Genomic DNA, 27,508 nt, shown 5'->3' with positions numbered 1-27,508 from the left:
CTCCTCCCACATATGCAGTCCAACTTTCTCCATGACTATTTTAACCTGTCTCTCTGATTTTCCTGTGTTTCACTGTCACCTCTCGTGTCTTTTCGTCTCCAGAATCATCAGAGAGTGTGACTGAGCACACTCTGTCATCCCAGGTGTCCGCCTGCACCTCTGTTAGCACCAGCACTGTGGCATCTTCATCTTCATCGTCAGCCATCCCCCAGCCCAACTCAAGTAGCAAACCCTGGAGAAGCAAATCTCAGAGCACCAAGCACACTGCTACCTCCACCGCGCTTTCCATCAAACCAGATCCCCAAGTCAAGCAGGCAGTGCCTGCAGAGCCCCCACCGAAAGCTGTGCCTCAGAAGTCTATGCTGGAAAAACTCAAACTTTTCAACAGCAAAGGTGGCTCCAAGTCATCCAGGCCAGCAGAGGGTGCCGTTACGCCAACAGGAGGAAAAGATGCCGGTTTGGTTTTAGAAAAAGTCAAGCCTGGTTCCAATACAGAACCCATTGAAGAAATGGAAGGTAACGTTAGACCCACGAGCGGGTCGGGTGCTGTTACAATGACAACCAGCAGCCCAAAGATTGCACTAAAGGGCATTGCACAGCGGACACTTAGCCGGGCACTCACGGCGAAAAAAGCCTCAACTAAAGCCGCAGAGAAAGAAAAGCAAAAGAACATGCTAAGGAGAAAGACAAAAATGGCTCAAAGCGTGTCCCTGCCTTGGAAAAGGTAGAGACCAAAGAGGAAGTTAAAGAGGAAGTTGTTCCCTCAAGCAGAGTTGCTTCCTCCGAGGCAGAGCCCAGGAAAGCCTCCAAGATCGCCAGCTTTATGCCCAAAGGCGGCAAGGTGGGAGGTACCAAGAAAGATAGCTCCGCCCCTGTGCAAAGTGGAATTCCAAAACCAGGAAGTAAAAACTCAGGAAATGGAGCGGTGAAGAGTTCAGCGTTGCCCCTCGGTGGTAAAGACAATGAGAGGCCTCGCAGTATGCGTCTGGGAGAGGGTCTGGGACTTCACAGGGACAGCCGGCATTCCTCGTCCTCTTCCAGCCTGGCTTCCACTGAGGGGAGAGGACACCACAGCACCGCCCCGGTGGCCAGTGGAACACAATCTACAGCCAGCAACACAGTCAGTGTGCAGCTGCCTCACCCCCAGCAGCAGTATAACCACCCCAACACAGCCACCGTAGCACCCTTCATGTACAGGTGAGACTCTTATCGGGATTTTTAACTGGAGGATGATAAAATGGGTCAAAAACATAGCTTTAGATCAAAGGAGTAGCTCGGGCCAGATCTAGAGATCATAAGGGGCCATTATGGCACTTTCATAAACTTGTGAACGGCTCTAGTAAGTGTGCTTGCATGCTCACATGTGTCTGACTCCCCGTCAGGCTCAGCTGTGAAGCGTTTGCCTGGTATTTCCTCTGAAACCGACCTGTTGCCCTGTGTTTGTTGTCCATAAAGGATTCCTTTAGTCAGGCCATGACTTCTGCTGACTAGAATGTCACAGAAAATATGTGTGCATCTATATGAAGGAGATCTTTTTTTATTTTTAACCCCTGTGTTTTTTTAGGTCTCAGAATGAAGCAGATGGAAACATTGACACAAACCCAAGCTCTGGATGTCGTAGTAGTGACTCCTGTAGCTTCAGTAAGATCAACCAGTCTTCTACGGAGGACCTGTCAGGTAAGCTGTTCACTTCATATCTGATGAAGTCTAAAACATTGATCTGGTACTTTTCCTGTTGGAAATAATAATAATCAATGCACATTCAATTATATATATATATTAATAATATATTGTTAGATGCTTAATATTAATGCATACTTGCTGAATAAAAGCATTAATGACTCTATTAAAAACAAAATCTTACCCTAAACTGTTTAACAGTTTTTAAATACTGATATATGATATAAAAAGTGAAGATGAATGCCTTGTTTTCAGGTGAAGATCCAGAGACCAGACGCCTGAGGACTGTCAAAAATATTGCTGACCTGCGACAGAATTTAGAAGAGACCATGTCAAGTTTACGGGGGACACAGATCACACACAGGTAGATGCTTCTGTTTCTTACTTCTCACAGCCTGATGCAGGTGGATAACTTTAAGAAAGAAAGCAGCTGAGGAAGAAGACAATTCTTTGGTGAACCATGAAGCCAGTTTTAACAGTGATGAAAAAGCATTTTCCCCTAACTTTATGCCCTTTTCCTCTTTTCCCTTCATCCTGATCAAATTGGCAAAGACAGGCTGCCATAAAAGGACTTTATTTTTTTCTCACAGTATTTTATCTTTTGAGACAGTAACAAGTAGCCACAGCTTGACTCTTTTTACTGTAAATGACTAAATGAAGAGTCTGTCCACCTCTTTCCATCTCCATTCTTAAAACCTTCTTTGTTCCTCTTTTTTGATTATTCATCTAACTGACCCAGACTGCATTGCTATGATGGCATCATGAAGTAATTGTGAATTGCTTAATAAGTCCATTTTAGGGCAAGACGTTTTTGTTTCCCTACGGTGTCAGGTGGTAACAACTCCTCAGTACTATGAATAAAATCTTTCCTCATATTATAAGCCAAGAAAATATTGTAATTGAATACTGTTTGGTGAAAAATACCATGGTAACTGTAAGTTTCCTGGAATTAACTATACTGCAACAGTCTAGAAATATTGGTATAATTTTAGTAATAAAAATAACTAATATAATGGTATTTTTGCAGAAACTATAGATAGGTACCATGGTATAACTATTAATGCAATGGTACATTTTAGTTTTAAAATGTCATCTGAAGTGGATTTGAAATGCTCTTTCCCTCAGTACACTGGAGACCACATTTGATGGTGGGGTTACTACTGAAATGAGCAGTCGCAGCATCCTTAGCATGGCATCTCGACCCACGCCGCTGTCCTGGGCCAGTCGCATGGGCCAGTCCAGCCCCCGTCTTCAAGCAGGAGATGCTCCCTCGGTTGGTAACGGCTTTCAGTCCCGCAGCGGAGGTGTAGCGTCCGGTCAGGGCCGGTATCTGTATCGGGCTCCTCTCCGGAAGCAGCTGGCAGTGCGCAGCAGCGCCCTCTGTGGCCTGGAGCTGGGAGACAGGGTGGAGGATCTGGAGCTGGCAGGTGTGGGGCTGGAGATGAGCGGCTACATGAGTGATGGAGACGTGCTGGCTAAGAACGCACGCGCTGATGAGCTGACCAGCGGGTAAGTGTGGAGGAGACTTGTCACTGGTTAAGACAGACGACCAATGGGGCTCTTCAGTGGCTGATGATTATGGGCGTCTGAATGTACTTCAGTGGAGATGAAAGGAAAATAAAACAATTAAAAGGCAGTTTAAAGGTGCACATCATTATTTACAAGTGGTGATTCCTTGTTGGTCCTAGAAAAGCGTTATTAACCAATTATTGTGTAAATTGTGTCAAAAAAGTGCCTAAAGGGAGCAGATTGGTGTAAATATATTTCTATTAAAGGTCAGTTGAGTTTACTGTAATTAGTGTATTAAGTTCATAAAGTTGTACATTACCATAAGGCATAACACTTATGAAATGAATCATGCTTTCTGCGAAGACTAGAGAACTTCTCAAAGTGGACATTTGTAGTCTGGTTTTATTGCAGTGTAGCCACTAGAGGGTGATATGATTCCCTAAATATGAATTCACATGTTCTTTTCCTAGGTCTACTGCATTTTCATATTGTTATTATAAATCAATACATGACTACCAGGGTCAGAAATTAACTTTTTAAGTTTTCTTTTTCTCTTTCTTTCTTTCTTTTTTACTTTTTGTAAGCAACAGTTTTTTTTTTGTTTTGTTTACCTTTTTAATTGTATTGGGCAGAGTTAACCTAATTTTACATTTAGTCATTGTTTTAGTGAATGTGCAAATTCAGACGAGGATATAGAATTTAAAAGTTTGGGGTCATGAGATTTTTGAAAAAAGTATTTTATAATCACCAAGGCTGAATTTATTAAAAAAAATGGAATAAATAATAAATAAATGAAAAAGAAAAACAATATTGTGGCATATTATTAGAATTTAAAAATGCTTTCTGTTTTAATACATTTTAAAAGTAATTTATTATTGTGATGGTAAACCTGATTTTTTCATTTTTTAGTGCATGTGCTCTTTCTTGTACTGAGTGTTCAGATTGAAGAGGCAATGAAACAGATTTAACGCCCCGTTCGTGCTGAAACAAGCTCTCTGCATACCTTGGCTGTGATAATGTGCAATTTAAACCTCTTGTGTTATTTTCTTGTGTTATTTCCCCACAATCACAGTCTTCCTGTGTGGCTTGAACGCTACAAACCGTTCTAGTTCTTCTAACATTATCAGATTATAGAGAACAGGCCAGGTGACAGGCTGCAATTACACCAGGCCATAAGCCTGACGTCTCAATACAAAAATCACTTAGATGTTAATTAATAAACGTCCAACAAAAATCCAGGCTTCAAGATCCTGTCAAATTGACTGTTTTGCGCATTTAAACTGCCTGTCTTATCAGTGCTATTGTACTTGTGACATTTTGAATGTGACATCCTTAACACTGACACTGAGATAGAAAATAAGGGATTCCCAGTGTGCTTTGATAAATGTCTCTTAAACTAGAGGATCTCCAACACAATAGATGTTGTCATGAGCATTGAGGGAAGTGAGATTTATATTTGCAGGGCTATGTGGATCCTGAAGTGCGCTAACATGTTTGAACCAGATCCCTCACAGAAAGAGGTTCTCATGATGCTGGTGATGGATCTGATTTCCTAGGTCCCAAAGTGGTTGTTTTCACAGTCCAATCAGGGCTGAGGAGTTAAAAGACTTGCTGTAGAAGTTCACCCCAGGCTGAGCTAATATGATCTCCTTCCTCTCTGTTAATGGAGAGACAGGTTTGTCACATTACATCATATGTATGGTGCTGAACTGAATATGCTCTTTAGTTAAAAGAGGCTTTTATTATTGACATTGTGGTTAGAGCATCTGTGAGGCTTTCTGAAAAGCGAATAATCAACTGAAATAAGATGGAAATGATGTCTCAGGTTAACGTTTGTTTATAATATATAGTCTTGCAGAAGCTGAGGGTATTTAAAGCTTTTAGTTTGTCGGGTCTTTGTGCAGTTGTATTAGTGTTGGTTCACAAATGGTTTTGCTTTAGTAGGTCAGAAAACACATGCTAAGACCTTGATGTTCCTCTCCAAACACAGATTATTCACTAGCTGTCAGATCATGAATACTGTATATCACCAGGTCTTGTTTGCACAGAAACAGACATTCAGTGGTTTTAATCAAATAAATTATCTCAAAATGCATTTTGCGGTTGTAACAACAACCAATTAGAAAATTGTCTCAAAACAGATTTATTATTATTTATTTTTTTCATATTCAGGGTTTTGGGGATTTTGTAAAAATAATTTGTAATTATTATTATATTTTATATAGGCTGTTTTTTTTGCATTTTGTCGGTTTTAGTTTTAAAAGATTTGTAGTGATTTAAAAAATTTTTTTTCCTTGATATTTCACCCACTTTTAACAAATAAAAATAAAATAAAATGAATTATCTTTAGCGTAGTTTAAGCCTGATTTGGGATCATAGAGATTTTTTCATAGTCATTTTTTGAATTTGAATTGAATTTGAATTCAAGTTCTTGACTTAATGTTTCATAATATAATATAATATAATATAATATAATATAATATAATATAATATAATATAATATAATATAATATAATAATTATTTTACCTATCTTGGAATTTTTATACATATATATATATATATATATATATATATATATATATATATATATATATATATATATATATATACACATACATATATGTGTGTGTGTGCTCTTGTTTTTGTGACATATCAGGGCACAACTCTGTATAATGACATGGGTATGACACAGGTATTACAAGGAGAAGGTGACTTATGAGGACATAAGCCATGTCCCCATTTTTCAGAACTCTAATAAATCATACAGAATGAGTTTTTTTGAGAAAGTAAAAATGCACAAAGTTTCCTGTGAGGGTTAGGTTAGGTCTTAATTTCCTCTTAACTTTCTTTCCTGTTCCCTCTCTTTCTCATCCCCCTCTTTCTTCTCCTCATGTGCTGCCCTTCTCCCTGAACCCCTCCAGGCTCTCTTGGCCAGTCTGTTCATGGGGTGGGGGTTGTGTTTATGTGAGGGTGTGTGTGTGTGTGTGTTTTGGGCTGGATGGTTTAGCCTCCTCCCTCTTCACCAAACAGTCCAGCACACCGGCATAAACTTCAGCCACTCGCACACAAGAGTAGAGATGTAGAAGATACTCCAGCACTAGAGGCAACTCATCCAAAACATGCAGAACCTCACATGCTAATGCAAACAAACACATCAGAAAGTGTGTATCTCTCACAGGATCTCTGAGGACCTGTGTTTTGGCAAATTGAACATCTGATGGATTTGTAACACTGAAAGGTATGTCAGTCCTTGTTGTGAACTTGATTTATTGTTATCAAGTAACCATTAATGCTTTTAGAGATTGTAAAAGTTTTAGATATTATATCTAGGTTTGGAGGTTTAGGTCTGTCTCTGTTTTAGTGTGATCCAGGTTTTCTTCGAAGTACAAAGCTCTAGTTGTTCTAAATCAAAATTCAAGAGAAGTACAGTGATGGTATTTGTTAAGTTGGATTGTAAATATGATGGTATAAAAGTGCAAATGTTATGAAATAAAATAAAATAAATGCAAAATTGTTTGCATTATTTTCATTACATTTACCGTATTTTCCAGACTATAAGTCGCACTTTTTTCCATAGTTTGGCTGGTCCTGTGACTTATAGTCAGGTGCAACTTATTTATCAAAATTAATTTGACATGAACTAAGTGAAATGAACCAAGAGAAACCATTACCGTCTCCAGCCGCAAGAGGGCTGTAGTCTGTAGTCTACACTGAAGACAGAGCGCCCTCTCGTGGCTGTAGATGGTAATGTTTTCTCTTGGTGCTTGTTTCTAAATAAATGCGACTTATAGTTCAGTGCGACTTATATATGTTTTTTTCCTCAATATGACGTATTTTTGGACTGATGCGACTTATACTCAGATGCGACTTATAGTCCGAAAAATACGGTATCAATTTCCTATTATATTTTAATATTGTATTGTATTGTGAGATTCACCCATAATCTCAGAAATATGGAGGGAAATGTAGAGTTGGCGTATGTGGAGGTGGTCTAAGCAGAGATGTTGTTACACTGTTGGCTGTCTGGAGGTTTTTGGCAGCCTATAAAGCCACAATATTCCAGCAGCTCATTCACAATAAGATGTGACAGTATTTTACACAAAGAGGCTCTGTACCGACTCACGACTACACGCTAACAGACGCACAACTGTCTTACTTTGAGTGTAGACTGAGGATTTATTTCCAGTGTCCAGTGGGAACTGACTACGAGCAGCGAGGAATCTATTTACAGGGCAAATATTTGGAAGAGTATCTGATTTTGTTTTAGTGAGGGTTTGTATTCTCCAAGTAGCCCTTTCACCCATCTGAATCTTATAGACGTGTGTGAATGAATGAATGGATAAAGAAATGAGTGATGTTGCTTGAGTGAAAGCGGTGTGCACACATCTGGTATTATGGGACAGCTGCAGTTAATTGATGGTTTTTGACAGTTGTTACACATTGTTAGATGTTTTTTATTATCTGTTCAATAGTATTATGTGTATATGCTTATGGGCGATCATTTGTCTATGTATGTGTGATTATCACGCTGAATTAATGTGAAGTCTTGTTTTAAAACATGATGGATCATCTTATTTTGGAGTGAGCTTGAATTATTGACCCCGCTAACCTCATGCCACACACACACACAGACACACACACACACACACACACACACACACACACACACACTTACTTCCTGTTGCCTGATTTAAATCAGTGGAGGGTTGGATGTCATGGGGGCTCTATTAGTTGAAAGACTGTTTAGTTTTGACTGAGATGTTCATTATAGTTTTGCAGCTGATTATTTTTCTTTCAATATTATATTATATTATATTATATTATATTATATTATATTATATTATATTATATTATATTATATTATATTATATTATATTATATTATATTTTTCCATTTAGTCATTTGTTTTGGATTAATGGGTGTAGTATTTATTTATGAGCAGTTAATTAATTTATTTAACAATTAATATGTCAAGGATGTTATCTAGATCATTTTATTATCTATCATTATGTTATATTATATTATAATATATCCTTTTTATTCATTTGTTTTGGATTAATGACTGTAGTATTTTATTTATTTATTAGCAGTTAATTTATTTATTTATTTAACAATTAATATGTCAGAGACATTATATTATATTATATTATATTATATTATATTATATTATATTATATTATATTATATTATATTATATTATATTATATTATATTGTATTGTATTGTATTAGTTAATGACTTTATTATTCATTTATTTATAAAAAAAAATTTCCAAATCTGTGAGACCTCCAAGCCTGTGTTTATATATATATATATATATATATATATATATATATATATATATATATATATATATATATATATATTTTTTTTTTTTTAGTCAATGGTTATTTTGTACAGTGTCTATGAACGCTTTAATTGCTTTTGAAAGTTCTTTATGTCCACTTCTCATATAACAATTTTAATTGAATAAGTAATGTTGGATCTGTGTGTGTTTTCTCAGGTACATGACGGATGGGGGATTGAGTCTGTATACGCGGCGATTAAACCGGATGCCGGATGGAATGGCAATGGTACGGGAAAGTCTGCAGCGCAATGCTTCCACCGGCCAGGGAGACGCTGACAGGTACCTAAAACCTCTTTCTCCTCAAATCTTGCATTCTCTAAATACACACAATGTGGAGTCACACCTGCATTGAAATATTATTGTCATTCCTTTAACTGTGCAATTCTATAGAGTGTAGTTTTATTATTAAAAAAGTGTAATAATAATATCAGCTCCTGTATCTGATCATGTTTAACTGTTTTGTCAGAATACAGCCCCATCATCACAGCTGCATTGGTTTTGTAGGCTGCTGTAGGTCTATATTAAGTTAATTGGGGGAAATCTTGTATGGAGCTGGCTCTGGTTGGTGAAGGACCACAAAACCGGGATTTGGCCAAGATACAACTATTTGAATATGTGGAATTTGAGCGTGCAAAAAGATCTAAATACTGCGAAAAATTGCCTTTGAAGTTGTCGAAATGAATTCTTAGCAATGCAGATTACTAATTTGAGTTTTGATATATTAACAGTAGGAAATTTACAAAATATCTTCATGGAGCATGATCTTTACTTAATATCTTAATGATTTTTGGCATAAAAGAAAAATCTATAATTTTGACCCGTACAGTGTATTTTTTTGGCTATTGCTTAAAATATTCCCCAGCGACATAAGACTGGTTTTGTGCTCCAGGGTCATCTATTTACATGATTATAAATATTTTTACATGCTGCTGCTAAGTCATGTAAAGAATTGAACTGAATGCAGATTAGCAAATCCAAACCATTGCTTCAATAAATTGTAAACGAATATATCAATACTATGTCAATATTATTATTTTTAATAGAGAGAGTTTCATAGAACACCATAACTGTATAGCAACAACCCAGTTATAAAAATCTGTACTAAATCAAGACTCCCTAGTTTTTCAGTTTAGTGTTGTTTGTAATACTAAAAACTTAAATTAATCTAAATCTTAAAACTTAAAACACACACACACACATTTCATATGTATACTTTTTTTTATTTTATCGTACTTCTTGCAGTCGGGATGTGTAATTTAGTAATCTTCAATTTTGCCTTTTGACACATGACATATTTTCTCATTCTACTAGACAAAACACAAATGTGAAAAGAGTCCTTCACATCTGATTTGAATTGCCTTCTCTGCACCAGAACAAAAGAGTCTGTCTCTGTGTTGGACCATTAGCATGGATCTGTTAAAAACAGACGGTTTTGAATACGATCAAGAATGTCTCGAGACAATTACATATTATTATAATTGCATTTGACCGTTTTACACTAGATTACTGTCGTCAGTGTTTATAGTTCAGTATTCAGGGATATGCTGGGAATGGTTACTTAGAAATGTACCCCCTGTACATATATGCACCCTTCACCCTCACTAAAGTATGTCATGTTAGGACGATCACATGGGGGAATTCCTCACTATCTCTCCAGTCTCTTCATAGTCCCGTCCCCTTGTTTCCTCCCTGCCCCCCTCAGACTCTGCACATCAGAGGAAATGACCAGCGCAGTGATTAAATGATATCATATGGGTGTTTCATGCACCATAAAAGCCTCCCTCTATTTTGGATGCTTCCTCTCCCTCTTCTTCTGAGAACAAGTCCCCTCCACTGTGCTGAGGATGATGTGGTTAACCTCCAGCCTCTAAACATCTACCACTGTCTCTGCTGCCCTCAAACTCATTCATTACTCTTTCTTTCTGTTTGTGTCTTTCAGCCGGATCTATCTGTTATCTTCCCCTTTTTGTTCTGCATCCAGATCATCCTTCCTTCTTTCCAACACCCTTTTACCACACCACATTAGTGCGTTTGCTCCCTTTGCTCAGTGCAAAGCAGACCGTTTAATAACAAGAGATTCTTTATGAATGCAATATCAGAAGTTCCTGTTTTTCCCAGACTATAATATTGGAAAGTCAGCTTTGATATGGCACAGATGTTTTGGATGTTAAAGCAATCAGGGCCCACTTTGACTTGACTTGGCCATTTTCTATGCATTCATAGCACTTTATGTATTTTTTCCAATTGTAATGCTAATCAAGATTATTTGCACCAAAAAGTAAATGTTGACAGAATTTAAATCTCTTTTTATAGTTAACTAAAACCATTTAAAAATATTATTTGTGGTCATTGAAATAAAGCTGAAATAAAATACAATATAAAATTTAGATAAAAAAAAAAAAACCTTAGAAAATGAAAATAACTGAAATAAAATACATTTAATTACTTAAACTGAAACAAAAAATAATTAAAGTTATATAATATATATATATATATATATATATATATATATATATATATATATATATATATATATATATATATATATATATATATATATATTAAATTTAATTATATTAAATTTATGCATTTAGCAGACGCTTTTATTCAAAGCGACTTACAGTGCATTCAGGCTATAATATATATATATATATATATATATATATATATATATATATATATATATATATATATATATATATATATATATATATATATATATAATGAATAATGCTAGCATATTTAAGCTGGTATGTTAGAGTGAGTAAAAATCTTTTCCAGGCTTCATATGGAGTTGATAAATAATGACATCAGTTAATCAGATGAGTCATTTTTTCTTTTGTTTGTTTGATTCGAACACTTAGAACACGTGATACTCTTTACGATGAGAGGATATTATTTACAGCTCATATAATTAACCATGAATCATCACGTTGTCTTCTAGTGTCCTAATGAGGGGAAAACATTTCAAAAGTCCCTGGGGTGTCCTGTTTTAAATAACACTTCTACTGGCAGGAGTGTAGATAAAAGGGAGAGAGATAGCATTCGAGAGGCCCTGGGAACGACACAGCCATGTTCTCCACCACATGTTTGAGAGGAAGAGGTTTAAGGTCAGAGCACTTCAAATGACCCCGTTCTGAACCACGGACAGGCACTCCAAAGCCAGCGCCCCTCAGCCGGGTGTGGACTGTAGTGAACACTTCTCAGGCTGTGAGAAGACTGAAGCATAGGACAAAGAGCGTTGGTATAAAGAGGCAAAGGTGGCTTGCATTTTCCTGCATAGGTGCAGTGGATCACTGATAGGGATCTGTGTGCTTGTGATCGCCTTGTGCAATGTCGTAGGTTCCTTCTTTCCTTTGTTTGCTGATCTGTGTCTGATCTGTGTGCAGCACACCGGTGCAGCCGTGAGACACCTGGCAGTAAGGGCCTCCCATCTCTCTCATCTGCATGTGGGTGTCCTGGACTGTTTTCAACTGTAAAGACTCGCATTCGTGGGGCTTCTAATATTTTGGTGATATATTGAGAAAAGAGTCTTAAAACGATAACTCCAGTTGGAAGTTTGGACACACATAATTACAGTTTTTGCCATTTTAGAACAATATAAAAACGGAAGTATATACTCTTATAAAGTCTAGAACTTTTTTTGGATACACTTTGTAGGTTTTTAGCATAAAGAATATATTCAGTTATATGCTAGTGTACATAAACAATACATACATAGTTTGTAAAGGTTAGAGTTATTTAAAAGAATGCAAAACTTTACGTTTTCGGCCCTTTTTGTATTAAGAAGTACATAGAAGTTTGGGCTCAGCAAGGATGCTTTAAACTGATCAAAAGTGAAAGTGAGACCTTTACATTGTTACAAATTATTTCTACTTTTTAATATTTAACCTTTCGTTTTATGAGAGAAGCCTGAAAAAAAGAATCACCTTTTCCAATTAAAATATTAAGCAACTGTTTTCAGCAATATTATAATGAACATTTTCAACAAGAATAATCATTTATTGAGCACCGAATCAGCAGATTAAAAGGATTTCTGAAGGATCGTGTGGCACTGAAGACTGAAGTAATGGTAAAATTACATTTTACAAATATATTGTATTAGAAAACAATATTTAAATGAATTAAAATAGAATGTACTATTTCTTAATATTGATACTGGCTTCTGATCAAATCAGTGCATCTTTGCTTTCAAAAACATAAAAATATTTTCTTCGAAAAACCTTTAAAAATCATACTGACCCCAGACTTCTGAACTCTAGTGTATTTATTAAAAGACATTTACTTTTACTGATAAGCTTCTACTTGCATGAAGACATTTTCTCTTGTGGCCCTGAAAAAGAGAGATTCCTCTCTACCAGCCCACATCTGTCGAGATTCCCAGAGCCTTAGAAAACCTGGAAAAGTGGGAATCTGGAATTTTACGGTTTAGGATTTGCAGCGTTTGGAAAGCAGAGTGGTGTAGTGAAAGTGGTGAGTGTCGGGTAGGTGGACTTTAGACTTCTAATTAATACTCAAACTGAATATATCGGTTTGTTCGCTTGTTATTGGTTATTTTTAGAAATAGTCAAAGAAATAGAGCTGGTAGTAAAGTGTACACACTGTATATGCTTATATAGAGATCGTATGAGATACATTTAACAGATGGATCGGCCTCTGCTTTTCTCAGTGTAAACTGATACAGCGTAATATAAACTCCAGTTATGGGATCTTCATCTCAGTAGTGTTTCATGTGTGCACGTCGCTGTGTTTATATGCTTTAAAACCTAAGAAGCTGCACATTTTAAATGTGTGTTGGGGGGGTTGGGTTACAAGTCCGACTCTCTAACCATTAGGCCAATACAGTATATATATATATATATATATATATATATATATCTTTTTTTTTTTCATTAATTTATGTACATTTAGTCACACAAATACGTTCATTTTTACAGCTTGTCCTTGCACATATCATTTCCAACTTGAGTTCTCTTCTGTGATCTTCTGATGTCAAGTCAAGTCAAGTCACCTTTATTTATATAGAGCTTTAAACAAAATACATTGTGTCAAAGCAACTGAACAACAATCATTAGGAAAACAGTGTCTCAATAATGCAAATCACAGTTAAAGGCAGTTCATCATTGAATTCAGTGATGTCATCTCTGTTCAGTTTAAAAAGTGTCTGTGCATTTATTTGCAATCAAGTCAATGATATCGCTGATGAAGTGACTCCAACTCAGATTGTGCAGAAGAATCATCTGTTTTCTGTGGTCTTGTCCTGGTGCTCCTCTGAGACAAGGTCTTTACAGGGGATCTGTATCTGGGGCTCTAGTTGTCCTGGTCTCCGCTGTCTTCAGGGCTGTAGAGGACCTTTCTAGGTGCTGATCCACCGTCTGGTCTGGATACGTCCTGGATCCGGGCGACTGCAGTGACCCTCTGATCTGGACACAGACTGGATCTGGTGGCTACGGTGACCTCGAAATAAGAGAGAAACAGACTAATATTAGCATAGATGCCATTCTTCTAATGATGTAGCAAAGTACATTGGGTGTTATGGGAAGTGTCCCTGGTTCCGGTTTACCTAATTAATGCAGCCTAAAAATCCTTTAATGGATTTGGATATTAAAAGCATATTAGTGTGTTATGTGTAAACCAGGTTAAAGAGATGGGTCTTTAATCTAGATTTAAACTGCAAGAGTGTGTCTGCCTCCCGAACAATGTTAGGTAGTTTATTCCAGAGTTTAGGCGCCAAATAGGAAAAAGATTTGCCACCCCCAGTTGATTTTGATATTCTAGGTATTATCAAATTGCCTGAGTTTTGAGAATGTAGTGGACGTAGAGGATTATGATGTCTTAAGTCATTCCTGGCCATACAGTGAAATTGACTAAAAAGCACCAAATATATAGTTCACAGTCTATATTCCAAGTCAGGTCGTACCAAGTGTAATGTCAATGATGAGACGTGAAGATCAATTATGTTTGATGCCATTGATGACTTGATGCCTGGTACTTCGGTAGGAGCCGTATTTGCATGTAGGAGAACATAAATGAGATTTGAGAGTTAAGATGTTCGAGTCACTGAATCAGTTCAAACAGATTCTCCATTTGAACTGATCTGTTCAACTGAATCGGACCAACTCTAAACCAAAGTCGAATGGCAAAAGAGACCTTGATGAAGCAAATTGGTTAAATAGTGCATGCAAGAAGGGGGAAAAACGATAACCACAGATGAAAGAATAAAAAGCCTGTTGACCTCTCATTGTTTCGTGGTCAGAGAGAGCTTTGTCATTCTTCTACCGCAGAGCTGAGCATGGAAAGGTCTGGAATGCCCCGAACTGTTGGGAACGTAACGGTCTTTATAAAAGCCTGCCAGTTAACCTACTCCACACACGCACACACACACACACACACTTGCCTTGTTTAACCCCAACTCCAGCCTTCCCTGTGCTAAGGTTTATTGCACTGATGCCAGATCGTGAGAGGGGGGATTTGAGAGGTGGTTAAAAGCTGCATAATCAACATCTTAATGTATGTTTTAGTAGAGATTTAGCTCCACATTTTGAGCAAGCACAGAATATACATTTCTAATGTTCCTTATTTTGATTTGTTTTGTCTTTTTTTTGGTGCTAGCTATTTATGCTAGTCTCCTGGTTTGTCAGATATGTATTTTATATGTATAAGGAGGAATGGCTGAAAAATGCATCGTGTCATATGATGATATAAAACTGTGTCATGTATATAGCTAGGGGATTCAGGAAAAATTTCATGGAAAACAGACTGAAAATATATAATGAAAAATAAAAAAATAATTAAAATTGACCAAATTTAACAATATTGTTTTTTTAATTCCTCAATGCTTTCATTTTAAATACGACTTAAATCAATTATGAGGTTAATTACAGTTATTTTGTATTATTTTATTTATAATAATTTTTATTTTGACAGAAATTTTTATGTTTATATATCTAACAGTACACTAGTGTTAATAGAAAATTAAGATTTTTTAAATAATTATGAATAATTGTATGAAAAATATTTTACATATTTATAATATATAAGATATATATATATATATATATATATATATATATATATTAAAATATAAATTCTGTATACTATAATCTTTATATACTAAATTCTCTACTGTATATATTATAAATTCTTAATACTGTACAGTCATATTTTAGAGCAAGAGTATCATTATATTATATGTATGTTATTAAATGCTAGGCTCAGACAGAATATGCATAATTGGGTAATCTGTGTGTTTTTACAGAATTAATTTAAATATGGGAAAAGATGTTTACACTCTTATAAGTATCTGAAAGCTACTAAATTATTTAATAAACGAACATCCATGCAGGGGTCAACATCTAATTCTCAGTTATTCGCTTTCCTTAATGACCATTAAGTCTGTTTACATGAAAGACAACGGTCATAGATCTGTGTGCGTGCTGAAGTAACTGACGTCACCCCTGCAGGTTTGTGTGGAGGATTGGGTTCTCAGGGAGAAACTGCGGAGCTGCTGTTTAAAGCAGAGCGGCTGGTTAGCCTGCTGGTCCACTGGAGACAGTAATGTTAGGGTTGCGAGCCAGAGAGAAGCCCTCATTCAAGCTACACTCAAAACACTGATCTTTAATTAGCATCCTAGACCCAGTAGGGTGGTTCCTGCATGTGCATGTGTGTGTGTAAAAGAGAAAAAAGTGTGTGTGTTTGGATAAATGTGTGCTGTTTTTTTTTTAATCTTTTTGACCTCTATTATCACTCTCTTTTTGTCCTTCTCACGCTCTGTTTGTCTGTGTGTCAATGTGAGTGAGCATTTCTCTGGCTTCTTGGTCTGTGGCGACTCCAGCGATCTGCAGGGTTTGAACGTCACTCTTAAGGATCAAATTACCAGAGAGAAAAAACTCAGACAGAGAGAGAGAGAGAGAGAGAGAGAGAGAGACAGGAGGCAGAGGTCTGAGGGAATACATGCATCATCGTGCAAGTAAAGGAAGGAGTGAGGAATAAATACAACTTTTTTGTAGCTTACATTTTGAGCATTTAAGATCATGAGGCATCTTTTCACTCCGATCAATCTCATTATTCCCACCCCGGCTATTGGAATCCATGGCAGTCGCGGACATCGAATCAGGTAGACTTATTAAAGAAAAGGATTTATGGAGAAATCAGTGCCTTGTCCTTAAACGTTTTGTCTTGTACTAGAGAAAGTTTACATGATCATTTAAACTGAATGCTGAGGCTGAGCTGTCAACGTCTGTAAAACTAAGAGAACAGCAAAGCAAAAGATAGCTGGTGCACATTCATTCACTTTTTAGACTAATGTACTGGATGGATGGATGGATGGATGGATGGATGGATAGATAGATAGATAGATAGATAGATAGATAGATAGATAGATAGATAGATAGATAGATAGATAGATAGATAGATAGATAGATAGATAGATAGATAGATAGATGGGAGTTAAAGGTCACATAGGTCACTTGTACTGTTGTGTGGCTTGTGTGTTTGAGTTGGTGTGTGTGTGTTTGTGTGTGTGTGTGTTTGTTTGTGTTTTCTTTTGTTGTCATAGTACGGTCTGAATGATGGTGGCCACCCGTGAGCGAGAGGATGGTGTTAAACACAGTGTTCAGTTTCTCCGGTTAGCCACTATGACCCTGAGAAGATCCAAAACTGTACAGTAAATGTAGTGCATTAAAAGCCTGTCATGTGTGGGCTTCATAGACCTGTGATGTGGTCAAAAATCACTCAATAACCACAGCCGATGCTTTTTTCTTTTTTCAGTCCAAAGATATGTTTCTATATAATGTCTCTACTGAAAACTTAAGTCCCATACCTTTCATATATTTGATAACAGAGTCTCAGATAATGTCTAAACTTTTCTTTTGTGTGTGTGTGTTTCCAGTTGGGATGACAGTAGTTCCGTCAGCAGTGGGATCAGTGATGCTATTGATACCGATGACATCATGAACACCAGCTCCTCCATAAGCTCTTACGCCAACACCCCCGCCGCGTCCCGTAAGGCCCTGAATGGACAGGTATGACCCGCACACACACACACACACACACACACACACACACACACACTCTGATTCAGTATGAACCTTTGTGTAAGACCTGAAATTTGGAGCTCATATGCATCCTAACATACTAATATAATAGTATTTCTATATCACATCACTGTGGAAAATATGTGAATACTTGCTGATATGACTATATTACTCATTTCTAAAATTAAGGAATATTTGTACTTGCTAAATTTGTAACATTCATAATGTTGATTTGAAAGCTTGTGTTGTTCTCCGTAGCCTCAGACAGATGCAGAGAAGCATTCAGCAGGTGAACACAACACTGCTTGGTCCAGTGATGAAGTTAGGAAGGCAGACGGGGGTTTGGATTGTGACATCAAATTGGAAGCAGGTCTGAAGTGGCGGCGGACCCCTTCAGATGTTTCAGAGGAGTCCGATAAGAGCACCTCTGGACGGAAAACAGCACCTATCAGTCAGACGGGCTCCTGGAGGAGGGGCATGAGTGCACAGGTGGGCGTGACTGTACCGCAGACCAAAAGTACAACAGTAATCACGGGAACCGGAGTGATTAAGACACAAGGGACAGGTACGTGTTCTCTATCTAAGAGCATTTTGAAAACATTTCAACTTGACTGGTCAGTGACGGAATTCAGAAAATTGAAAATAAAATGAAATGACAGCTTGGCTCAATGTGATCCCTTCATCTGTCCTGACTTTGAGTGGCTTGAAACATGCAATTGGGAACAAAATAGGCATCAACTATCTTCCCAAATGTGTAATGAAAAACACTTATAAACCAGCTGTTGACGACAAAAGAGAAGCTTTAAGGACTCTCTATAGGTTTCTGCCAAAATAAAAGCTTGATGGTTTAATATTTAAAAATGCATAATTGTAGAAAAAAAAAAATTTATGAACATTTGAAAGTTATTTTATTCTATAGTATATTATATAGTTATTTTAAGTATTGTAAGTATTTTACAGTTGTACTTTAAATTGTTTTCTTAAAAAAATGTTTTTTACAATAGCAATGTTAGTTTTTTTTTGTTTAAATATATATATTTTTTATATCTTTATATGTTAATATATGTAATCAAAAAGAATCTGGCCAAATTGTGCAGCCCTAAAGACATCCACAGCAAACCTGAAAATGTATTTATTTATCTTTTTGATTGTAAGCACACTTTTTTTATCTGATGGACTGCAAAATACCTTTTTTTTTATATAATTTACAATTATTAAAATTAAATTATTTATAATTCAATAAATAATGTATAAACAAAGATGTAACATTCTTTTGTTCAATAGGTAAAACAGATGATGCTAAGGTCTCCGAGAAAGGCCGCATGTCTCCCAGTTCCAACATCGTCCAGCATTCCTCCTCCGACGCCGGTCGAAGCAGCGGAGACGAAGCCAAGAAAACACCTGCAGGCCGAGTCCCCACAAGCACATTTGGTTTCAAAAAGCCCAATGGCGTGCACGGCCCGGCCACTGTGGTTCCCACCTCCAGCATCCCTCTGGTGACAGCGAGCGGTGCCACCATCACCAGCGGCTCTGCCACCCTGGGTAAGATTCCCAAGTCCTCCGCCCTTCTGGTGGGTGGGAGAGGGTCGATAAAAGGGGCTGTGGATGGTGTATTGCCCCCTCAGGAGGATGGCTACCTGTCCCCCAGTGCTCGTTCAACACTGCAGTACAGAAGTCTACCTCGACCCTCTCGTTCTGGAGCCACGGCCCGTAACGGAAACCGATCGTCCACAAGCAGCATTGAGTCAAGCTTGATCTCCCGGACACCTGTCCTTACTGCCGTCACGGCCGGCAAACCGAAAGATTCTGCCACTAAAACCAACGGGCACATAGTCCAAGCCAATCAGATGGACAAAGAGAAGGGCGTGGCCTCAGAGATAGACAACCTGAGAACCAATCCGATTGTTTCGGGAGGAGGGGCGGCGACTATCCCACAGACAGCGAGACAGGGAAACAAGTATAGCGAGGTCTCGTCTCCAACATTGCGAAGGTACGTAATGGCAACTTACCACACACAGAATTTCACCCTCATGAATCAGAGCTTCCATTGACGTTTCCTCAATTAATAGCTCCATTCATCTTCTCGGGCCCCTCTTACACAGCCAAACATGTGAAAGAAGGAATGAGTTTTGGTAACCTCCTCCAGCTCTGTGATTAGGGTCTATCTGAAGCTGTTTACACAGCCTGCTTCATGACGGTCATAGATCACGACTCTCCAGGGTGGCTCGCGTTTCCCTCTGAGCCGCTCGTGTTATTGATGAGAAAAGCTCTTTTAATCTCTTCCCACTGTTTTTAATGATTGAACCATGCTTTTTCCTCAGCTTCAGGGGTTAAAAAGGGACAAAGTGAACATTAAAGGTTGAAAATAAAGAGAAATAGAAATTAGTAAGCATCACTCTCACTTAGTATGCCAATTGCTCATACTTGAAAACATATAACTCTTTGTATTCAACTTCAGTATTTAACTTGTCCTGCATGTTTGCGTTATATACTTGATCACACTTTTTTCAATATTATTTTTAGAAAGATTATTTATTATGAAAGAAGTCAATGCTTTTATTCAGAATTGAATAAATGCGACAATAAAGATATGTATAATGTTGCAAAAGATTTTTTATTCAAAATAAGTGCTAAACTTTATATTGAGCGAAGAATACAGAAAAAATTTAAATAAGAATTATCATAGTTTCCACAAAAATATTAAAACTGTTTTCAACATTAATGGTAATAAGAATTAATATTTGTAATAAATAAATATTTAATAAATTACATATATTATATATTTTTTAGCAATAGCAACATATCAGCATATTACAATATTTGAGGATTCGAGTAACGTCTGCTGAAAATTCAACCTTCTTATCGCTGGAATAATTGACATTTCAAATTAGAATACATTCGAAAATTAGGTTATTTTAACACACAAAAAATAATGTTTTACTGTATTTTGTTCAAATTGGTGAACATAAGAGACTTCTTTCAAAATCATTTTTAGAAATATTACCAACTTTATTATTTTTATTACTTTTGGTAATGTATACAGTATGTACACTAGCTTCATAGTATAAAAAGAAACTAAAATGCCTTTCCATTTTACTTTATTTTATGCTACCTTGAGCACCCACTCCTTCAGAAATGAAAGAATCTAGATGTCAAGTTTACTCATGATTTCTGATCCTCTCTTTTGCTGTTACTTTCAGATTTACTGAATGTTCCGTTTTAATATATTCTCTGTTTCTCTTTCTTCAACTCTCAGACTTTTTGGAGGTAAGGCTGCTAAACAAGTCCCGGGCACCACTGCAGAGAGCATGAAAAACTCAGTCGTAATTTCCAACCCCCACGCTACCCTCGGGCACACCCAGTCCTCCGGTGGGCCCTTGGACTCCCCCTCCACAATACCAGGCAGCGGCGGCAGCAGTCCTCTGTACGGGGGTCGTGGTGTCAGCATCGGGGGCAGTGAACAGGCTTCAAGCCCTGGTTCGGTGTACTCAACGGGCACTGGGACCTGGGGCACCACCATCAGCAGCTCTTCGGCTCTCGGCTACCCCTCCGTCAGCAGCATGCACACCAGCAGCGAATCCATCGACATGTCAGTGGGCAGCGGGCATCACCGTGATGATGTCCACCCGGTGCTGATGAGAACGGGCAGTGCTAAGATAGGCATGTCAGAGAGGTGAGTCTGGGAGAAGGAAATACATGGTACTTTTTTATCTGTGAGACTGGTCTGGGTTAACACTGAAATATTGTGATTTATAATTCACAATTTTAGTGCTAATCTGAATTGGATTTTGATTCAGAATCAGAACGAGTTGTTTATTCTGAAAAACCGAATCTCCTTAATGATTTTAATGATGTCCATGGAATACAGGAGTCACTTCTGAACTCACGCTCACATGGTGATGATGACCACGGCAGAAGAGACATGATAGCTGCAGTGTCATAATCATAACTCTGAATTGGAATCTACAGTAATCTCAAACTAGAATTCAGATTTTTATTCAAATTCTGATTCGGAATGCCGATTCAGTTTCATAAGTTATTTGGTGTTATTTAAAACACCTTAAGACTCTAGGTTTACACATTTGAATTAAATCACATCGCAAATCAGGAAACCAATTTCGATTCAGTGTTATTTTAGTATTATTTTTATACGATGATAATATTTATTCATGTTTTTGATTAGCTTTTATTTGTAGGTTTTCATGTAAGTCCAAGTTTTTTGTCTTTTATATCTTTTTTGTCTAAAACTTTATCTTTAGTTTTAGAAATGTTAGTACTTTAACATGCATTTCAGGTAGTTGCTAAGGCAGCATTTTTAACTTTATTTGTTAAGGGTAATTTTTCATATAATTATTTGTAATGTGTTTTAGTCATAGTTTACAATACAAAACAGTTTCAACTCAGATTCTGTTATTTGATGTTTATATTTTAATTTATAGTTCTAATTTGAAATTATTATTATTATTATTTTATTTTTTTACATTATTTTTTACATTATTATACATTTTATTCTGAATATCTAAGTACAATAATTTACAACAGCTTCGAACGTGACTCAGCCAATCAGAAGGATCGGAATTCTCTGTTTTAGGTGATCTACTGAATTGGAATCTGAAACAGAATTCGGATTTTGATTCGGATATTGATTTCATTTAAACGTGTACTAAAGTCAGTTGGTGTTTGTTGAAAAACCAGATTGATGGATAAAGTGTAGTTTTACAAATGTAAATTGCACCATTCTGTCACAGTGCTCAGAATAACTTGCTTAACACACTTTATCAGGTTGAAGAACATGATACTGCAGTGTGGAAGCCTCTTTTTGTGTCTCTAATTCTGTATTCATCTCTTCTCCAATGTTCTCTCTGTCTATCAACCCTCTCCTCTCCCCTCTACTTCCCCCAAGTCCCCTCTCCTCTCCCTCTGCGAGTCCTAAATTCTGCCGTAACACATTGCCACGGAAGCAAGACAGGTAAAATGTCTGACAGCTTTTGGGTCCGCCTGTGCTGCTTTTTAATACTGACATGGCTTTGTGTCTTGTGTTCGCATAATTTTTTAGTTTTAAAGACCCCGTGTGAGCAAAACTTTTTGCTTTTAGTCCATGTCTTTTAGTTTTGAGGCCATTTATATGATAGCGAACTTCTTTCTCTTTTGGAAAAATTGACCAAAAAATCTACTCCAGCGACACCTAGTGGTAAAATCCATAACTGTCCACAATCAAAGCCAGAGCTTTGATTACAGTGATGGTTTGTTGGGTTTATGATTAATGTGACGACACAAATCAAAACTCTCATGAGTTCTAGTTAAGTCAAAGGACAGATCAAATGATAATCACCTTGCTATTATAATTAAATTAAACCGTAAGATCTTCCTCAATCTCTTGTTGTTTTCATTTCATCCATCTCTCAGTGATTCCTGCAGTGATAGAAACACACTTCCCAAGCTGGGACTCAAGTACAGGTGCATTGTGGGAATGTGCAGACTGTGCTTTGGCACTCATGTTCTCCTTCTTTCTATTCTATCTCTTTTTCTCTCACACATGCTTCAGTTTTAATATGCATCGTGGCCACAATTTTATTTTAGAGCACTGTTTTCTGTTGCACTTTTGGTGTGAGTGCATGGCACTTGTCACTTTTTGTACAGAGTTTGTTTCAGAGTATGGAGTACTGTAAGTGAATTAGCAGCTTTTTGTACATTTCTGTTGTTCTTTCCACAGTTTTTCTACTTTTTTTCTGTCTGCAGTGTGTGAGCATTTTAAACTTTTATTCGTAATTCTGTTTACACACATGTTATTGCAAGTTAGTGATTAATTGTAAATAATTATTCACATTAATATTTATTTGTTTTTAGTTTTTATTGTAAATGCAATATATAGATTACACATTAATGTTAGTAATTGATGTCCTTAAATGTCAAATATAAATATATTTTCATATGCACTACAATTAGAAGGTTTGGGGGTCGGTGAGATTTCTTAAAATATTTAGATTAAATGTTTAAAAAGTATCTTATGCTCACCATGGCTGATTTATATATATATATATATATATATATATATATATATATATATATATATATATATATATATATATATATATATATATATATATATATATATATATAGTAAAAACAGTAATATTCTGAAACATTTGTACAATTTAAGATAACTGTTTTATGTTTTAATATATTTTAAGTTAAAGTAATTTGTTAAAGAAAATGAAAGACGTAATTTATTCCTGATGAAAAGCTGTATTTTCAGCATCATTCCTCCAGTCTTCAGTGTCACATGATCCTTCAGAAAATCATTCTAATATGATGATTTGATGCTCAAGAAACATTGCTTATTATTAATGTTAAAAAACAGTTGTGCTTGATTAATATGTTTGTGGAAACCAAACAGATTCGGGATTATTTGATGAATAGAAAGATTTTAAATTTTTAATTGAAATCTTATAATTTTATAAATGATTTAATGTCACTTTTGATCGATTTAATGTTTCCTTGCTGAATATTAGTGTTCATATCTTTCAAATAAACTTTTGAACAGTAGTGTCAACATGTCATGTTTAAAATAAAATACTATAATATTAGAAACATCAGAAGAAGAAAAAAAAAAATAATATATATATATATATATATATATATATATATATATATATATATATATATATTAAAATTAGAATAAATAAGATATCTTTATATGTACTAAAATTACTTTATTTCCACTCCAATTGGTCAGGTGTCAGATCACAATATTTGTGAGATTTGAATGCCGGCATCTGATTGGTTGGTCCTGTTGTTGCAGGTACGCCCCTTCAGCACAGCTGCGTCAGGAGGAGGCACGTGATTGGCTGCGCTCACATTCGGCTGGTGGTTTGCAGGACTCAGCCACTAACTCTCCCTTCTCCACCGGCTCCAGCTTGACGTCACCATCTGGAACGCGATTTAACTTTGCTCAACTTGGTAAACCAAATGCATTTACTGATATAATATGTAATACTTGCTATAATAAATTTTCTGTCCAAAGTCTGTGAAGATTATTTCACTCAATATTTCTGAAATGCGCAAATTTGTTACTTTTCACTTGCATGCCAATAAATCAGAAATAATAGAAAAATAGACTTTATCTAAGCGTGCATTTTGCTTTAAAACATAATTTGTCTTGTGTTATTTACAGGAAGCCCCACCACAGGTGCTCAGATTAACCTGGCCAGCCTGCGCAACAACAGTTTGACCAATCAGGATATCACGCTGGACAGCCATGGTGATTCCCGTCTGCGCAACTCCTGCATGTCGCTGGATGACAAGACGCGCACCATGAGCCGGTCGGGATCCTTCAGGGACGGGTTTGAGGAAGGTGAGAAAAATAAATGCAATAGACAGCAGATTGACTGATGCTCTTCTGTACTTTGTAAATGTTTAATTTCATTCATGCACTCATAATCCTGAGAAACAAAGTGAGAGACCTGTTCTGTGTTGTCAGCTACCTTTTAAGACAGTATCCTAACTGAAAAAGAAACCCCATAAGTGATTGATTTGGACATTGCAATGGCATTACAGGCAAATAGCACAACTCATACAAATCAAAATAGTTTCCATTATAGTTGATATATAACACAGAAAAAAATAGGGTGAAATGGTCAATTTATAATAATGCTGAAGTATTCATGGCAGTACTTTCCAGTATTAAACCATCTAAGAGCTTTAGGGTTAGCATTATATGTCTATCTTCAGTCACATTTGACTTAATCAACAGTCTCTGTTCTCCTCTCCTCGACCTCGACTTTGAATAATTATTGTGTACATAAAGCTTTTAAAGTATTTTAAGTCATTCCAGTTTTTTCACTCAGCCCAGACACTCGTTCACGCACTTACCTGTTACGAGTCTCTCCTTTAAGAACAGGAAGACGTTTGCCAAAGACAGTTAAGCCATAAACTGTCCCCTGTAGAAAAGAGTTAGAATGACACTCACATCACACTAACCCAGTATTACCCAACTGTGCCTTTTGTGACATCTGAAACCAAATCCAGGTTAAAAGCCATGCACGTTCTCTTCAGAATCAAAATATGATACAGTATGTGTAGCACGGACAGGGGACTGAACACTGCAACATGAGTGTTGTAAACGTCCCAGAGGGATTGTGGGAACAGGTTTAAGAGAGGACTTGATCCACACACAGGAAGTAAAGAAGATACATTTCATATCCTCAGCCTCTGGCAGTAGTGATCTATGTATGTATCTATCTACCTTGGAAATATCTTGTAGTAACATGTAAATACCATTGTAAATAACTACCTTCAGAAATCAGAAAGTGCTTTCTTGAGCAGGTATACATAGAATTAAATTATGCTTACATTTAACTTAGATGGTTATAGTGTATTTCAAAGTGTGGTGGACTACAGTACCATGTTTGTTACAGACTCATGCAGGTAATACGGTGCAAGAGACATTCATTTTTTATTTTATTTATGCATTTAGCAGACGCTTTTATTCAAAGTGACTTACAGTGCATTTAGACAAACTTTTTCTTTTTTACCTAACTTGTGTTCCCTGGGAATTGAACCCACAACCTTGCGCTGCTAATGCAATGCTCTACCACTTGAGCCACAGGAAGACATAATGCATTTCCTCCGTCCCTGAACCATCCTCCCTCTCTCACACATTATATCTGTTTTGGTTTTCTGTGTGGTCCTTAGCTGAGTTTATACGCATCGCTGCTCTTTCATTCTCACATCTTTAGCCCCGCCCACATCACGCCCAGCCAGCCGTTTGGCTGTTCCTCCGGGCTGATCTGGCATCATGAGGAAGTGCCAGGCGAGCCGTGGGTGGACTGTGGTTGGGCTGGTGTCTGTGATTTCTTTGGGAAATGATTTGAAGTCACACCCCTGAGCTCACAGTCACGATTAACATTACTGTTTGTGACTGAAGTTATTATTACCTCTGATGACTCACATCTTGTCGGGGCAGGTGAAAGTTTAATTAAAGGTTTTAGTTGTTAGACACAGTGTGTGTGGGTTGATGCTTTTGTCTGTGTGTGTCTGTTTTTCTGCAGAGATTAGCTGGCGGTTAACGTAGCATTTAGGTGTTTTGAAAAGCAAACAGTCAAACACTTTGCTGGATGTAATCTCTTCTGTGTACTTTAAAGTTACTGCTTAATGGAAGTAGTAGATTTTAGGGTTAAAATACACTGATTTTCTCTGCTGCGTGATGTGATGTACTTACTTGTGATCTGGGGTTTTAGTTTTGTCGCCTAACAACAGTCTGTCACACCCCAATGCAGTAAAATAAGAACAGTTTCATACAAGAATAAGCCTTAATTTCTAGAAATGTATGTTTCTCTCTTTAGTTCATGGATCGTCTCTCTCGCTGGTGTCCAGCACCTCTTCTGTCTATTCAACGGTGAGTTTTCAGTCCCTTTTAAAGTGTTTTAAGAAAAAAAAATTATTTGTATTGTCTTTGATTCGTACAGTCACATTCATAATAAATAAACATTTATGAACATTGCAAATGATACAATCTGAACACCAAATTGTTGTACGAGAGACAGACAGACAGACAGACGGACGGACGGACGGACGGACGGGACGGACGGATAGATAGATAGATAGATAGATAGATAGATAGATAGATAGATAGGTTTTAAGCTTTATTATTATGTATTTCATTATAGGCTAAGTGTATATTTCAGCCAGTGATGATATAGGTTGATTTGGACTGTGCCACACCTCCAGATGGGCGGCTCTTCTTACCTGCAGAGGTGTTTTAACAACAGTCTTACTCAGGCACATGTGTGGTGAGTCTTCAGTTCAAATGAGGTTGATTTGAGGAACTTAGGGGGTAGAGATTTGTTTAGAGAGAATCAGATTCACTGAAGTAGAACGAGTGGAACATCATGATGATGGCGACTCTCTCTATGGGGACAGCTGTGACTCCTTGGGG

The 27,508-nt window shown here is 36.8% G+C and overlaps 1 protein-coding gene across 1 annotated transcript in view; it reads left to right on the top strand.

Annotated features, from left to right (window-relative positions):
• The window catches only part of LOC113051939 (neuron navigator 2-like), an 84,309-nt gene that overhangs the window by 41,183 nt on the left and 15,618 nt on the right, over positions 1–27,508 (top strand). The window contains 15 exon segments of the mRNA XM_026216131.1: positions 103–660; positions 663–1,197; positions 1,565–1,677; positions 1,936–2,044; positions 2,806–3,189; positions 8,693–8,815; positions 17,427–17,559; positions 17,830–18,136; positions 18,856–19,561; positions 20,828–21,244; positions 22,475–22,540; positions 22,978–23,028; positions 24,374–24,531; positions 24,746–24,925; positions 26,916–26,968. Of these exon segments, the coding sequence (XP_026071916.1) occupies positions 103–660; positions 663–1,197; positions 1,565–1,677; positions 1,936–2,044; positions 2,806–3,189; positions 8,693–8,815; positions 17,427–17,559; positions 17,830–18,136; positions 18,856–19,561; positions 20,828–21,244; positions 22,475–22,540; positions 22,978–23,028; positions 24,374–24,531; positions 24,746–24,925; positions 26,916–26,968 (3,893 nt within the window).

Source organism: Carassius auratus, chromosome 32, assembly GCF_003368295.1.
Source record: "Carassius auratus strain Wakin chromosome 32, ASM336829v1, whole genome shotgun sequence".
Taxonomy (NCBI): domain Eukaryota; kingdom Metazoa; phylum Chordata; class Actinopteri; order Cypriniformes; family Cyprinidae; genus Carassius; species Carassius auratus.
Note: the sequence above shows the minus strand (reverse complement) of the source record. Positions and strands in the feature narration are given on the sequence as shown.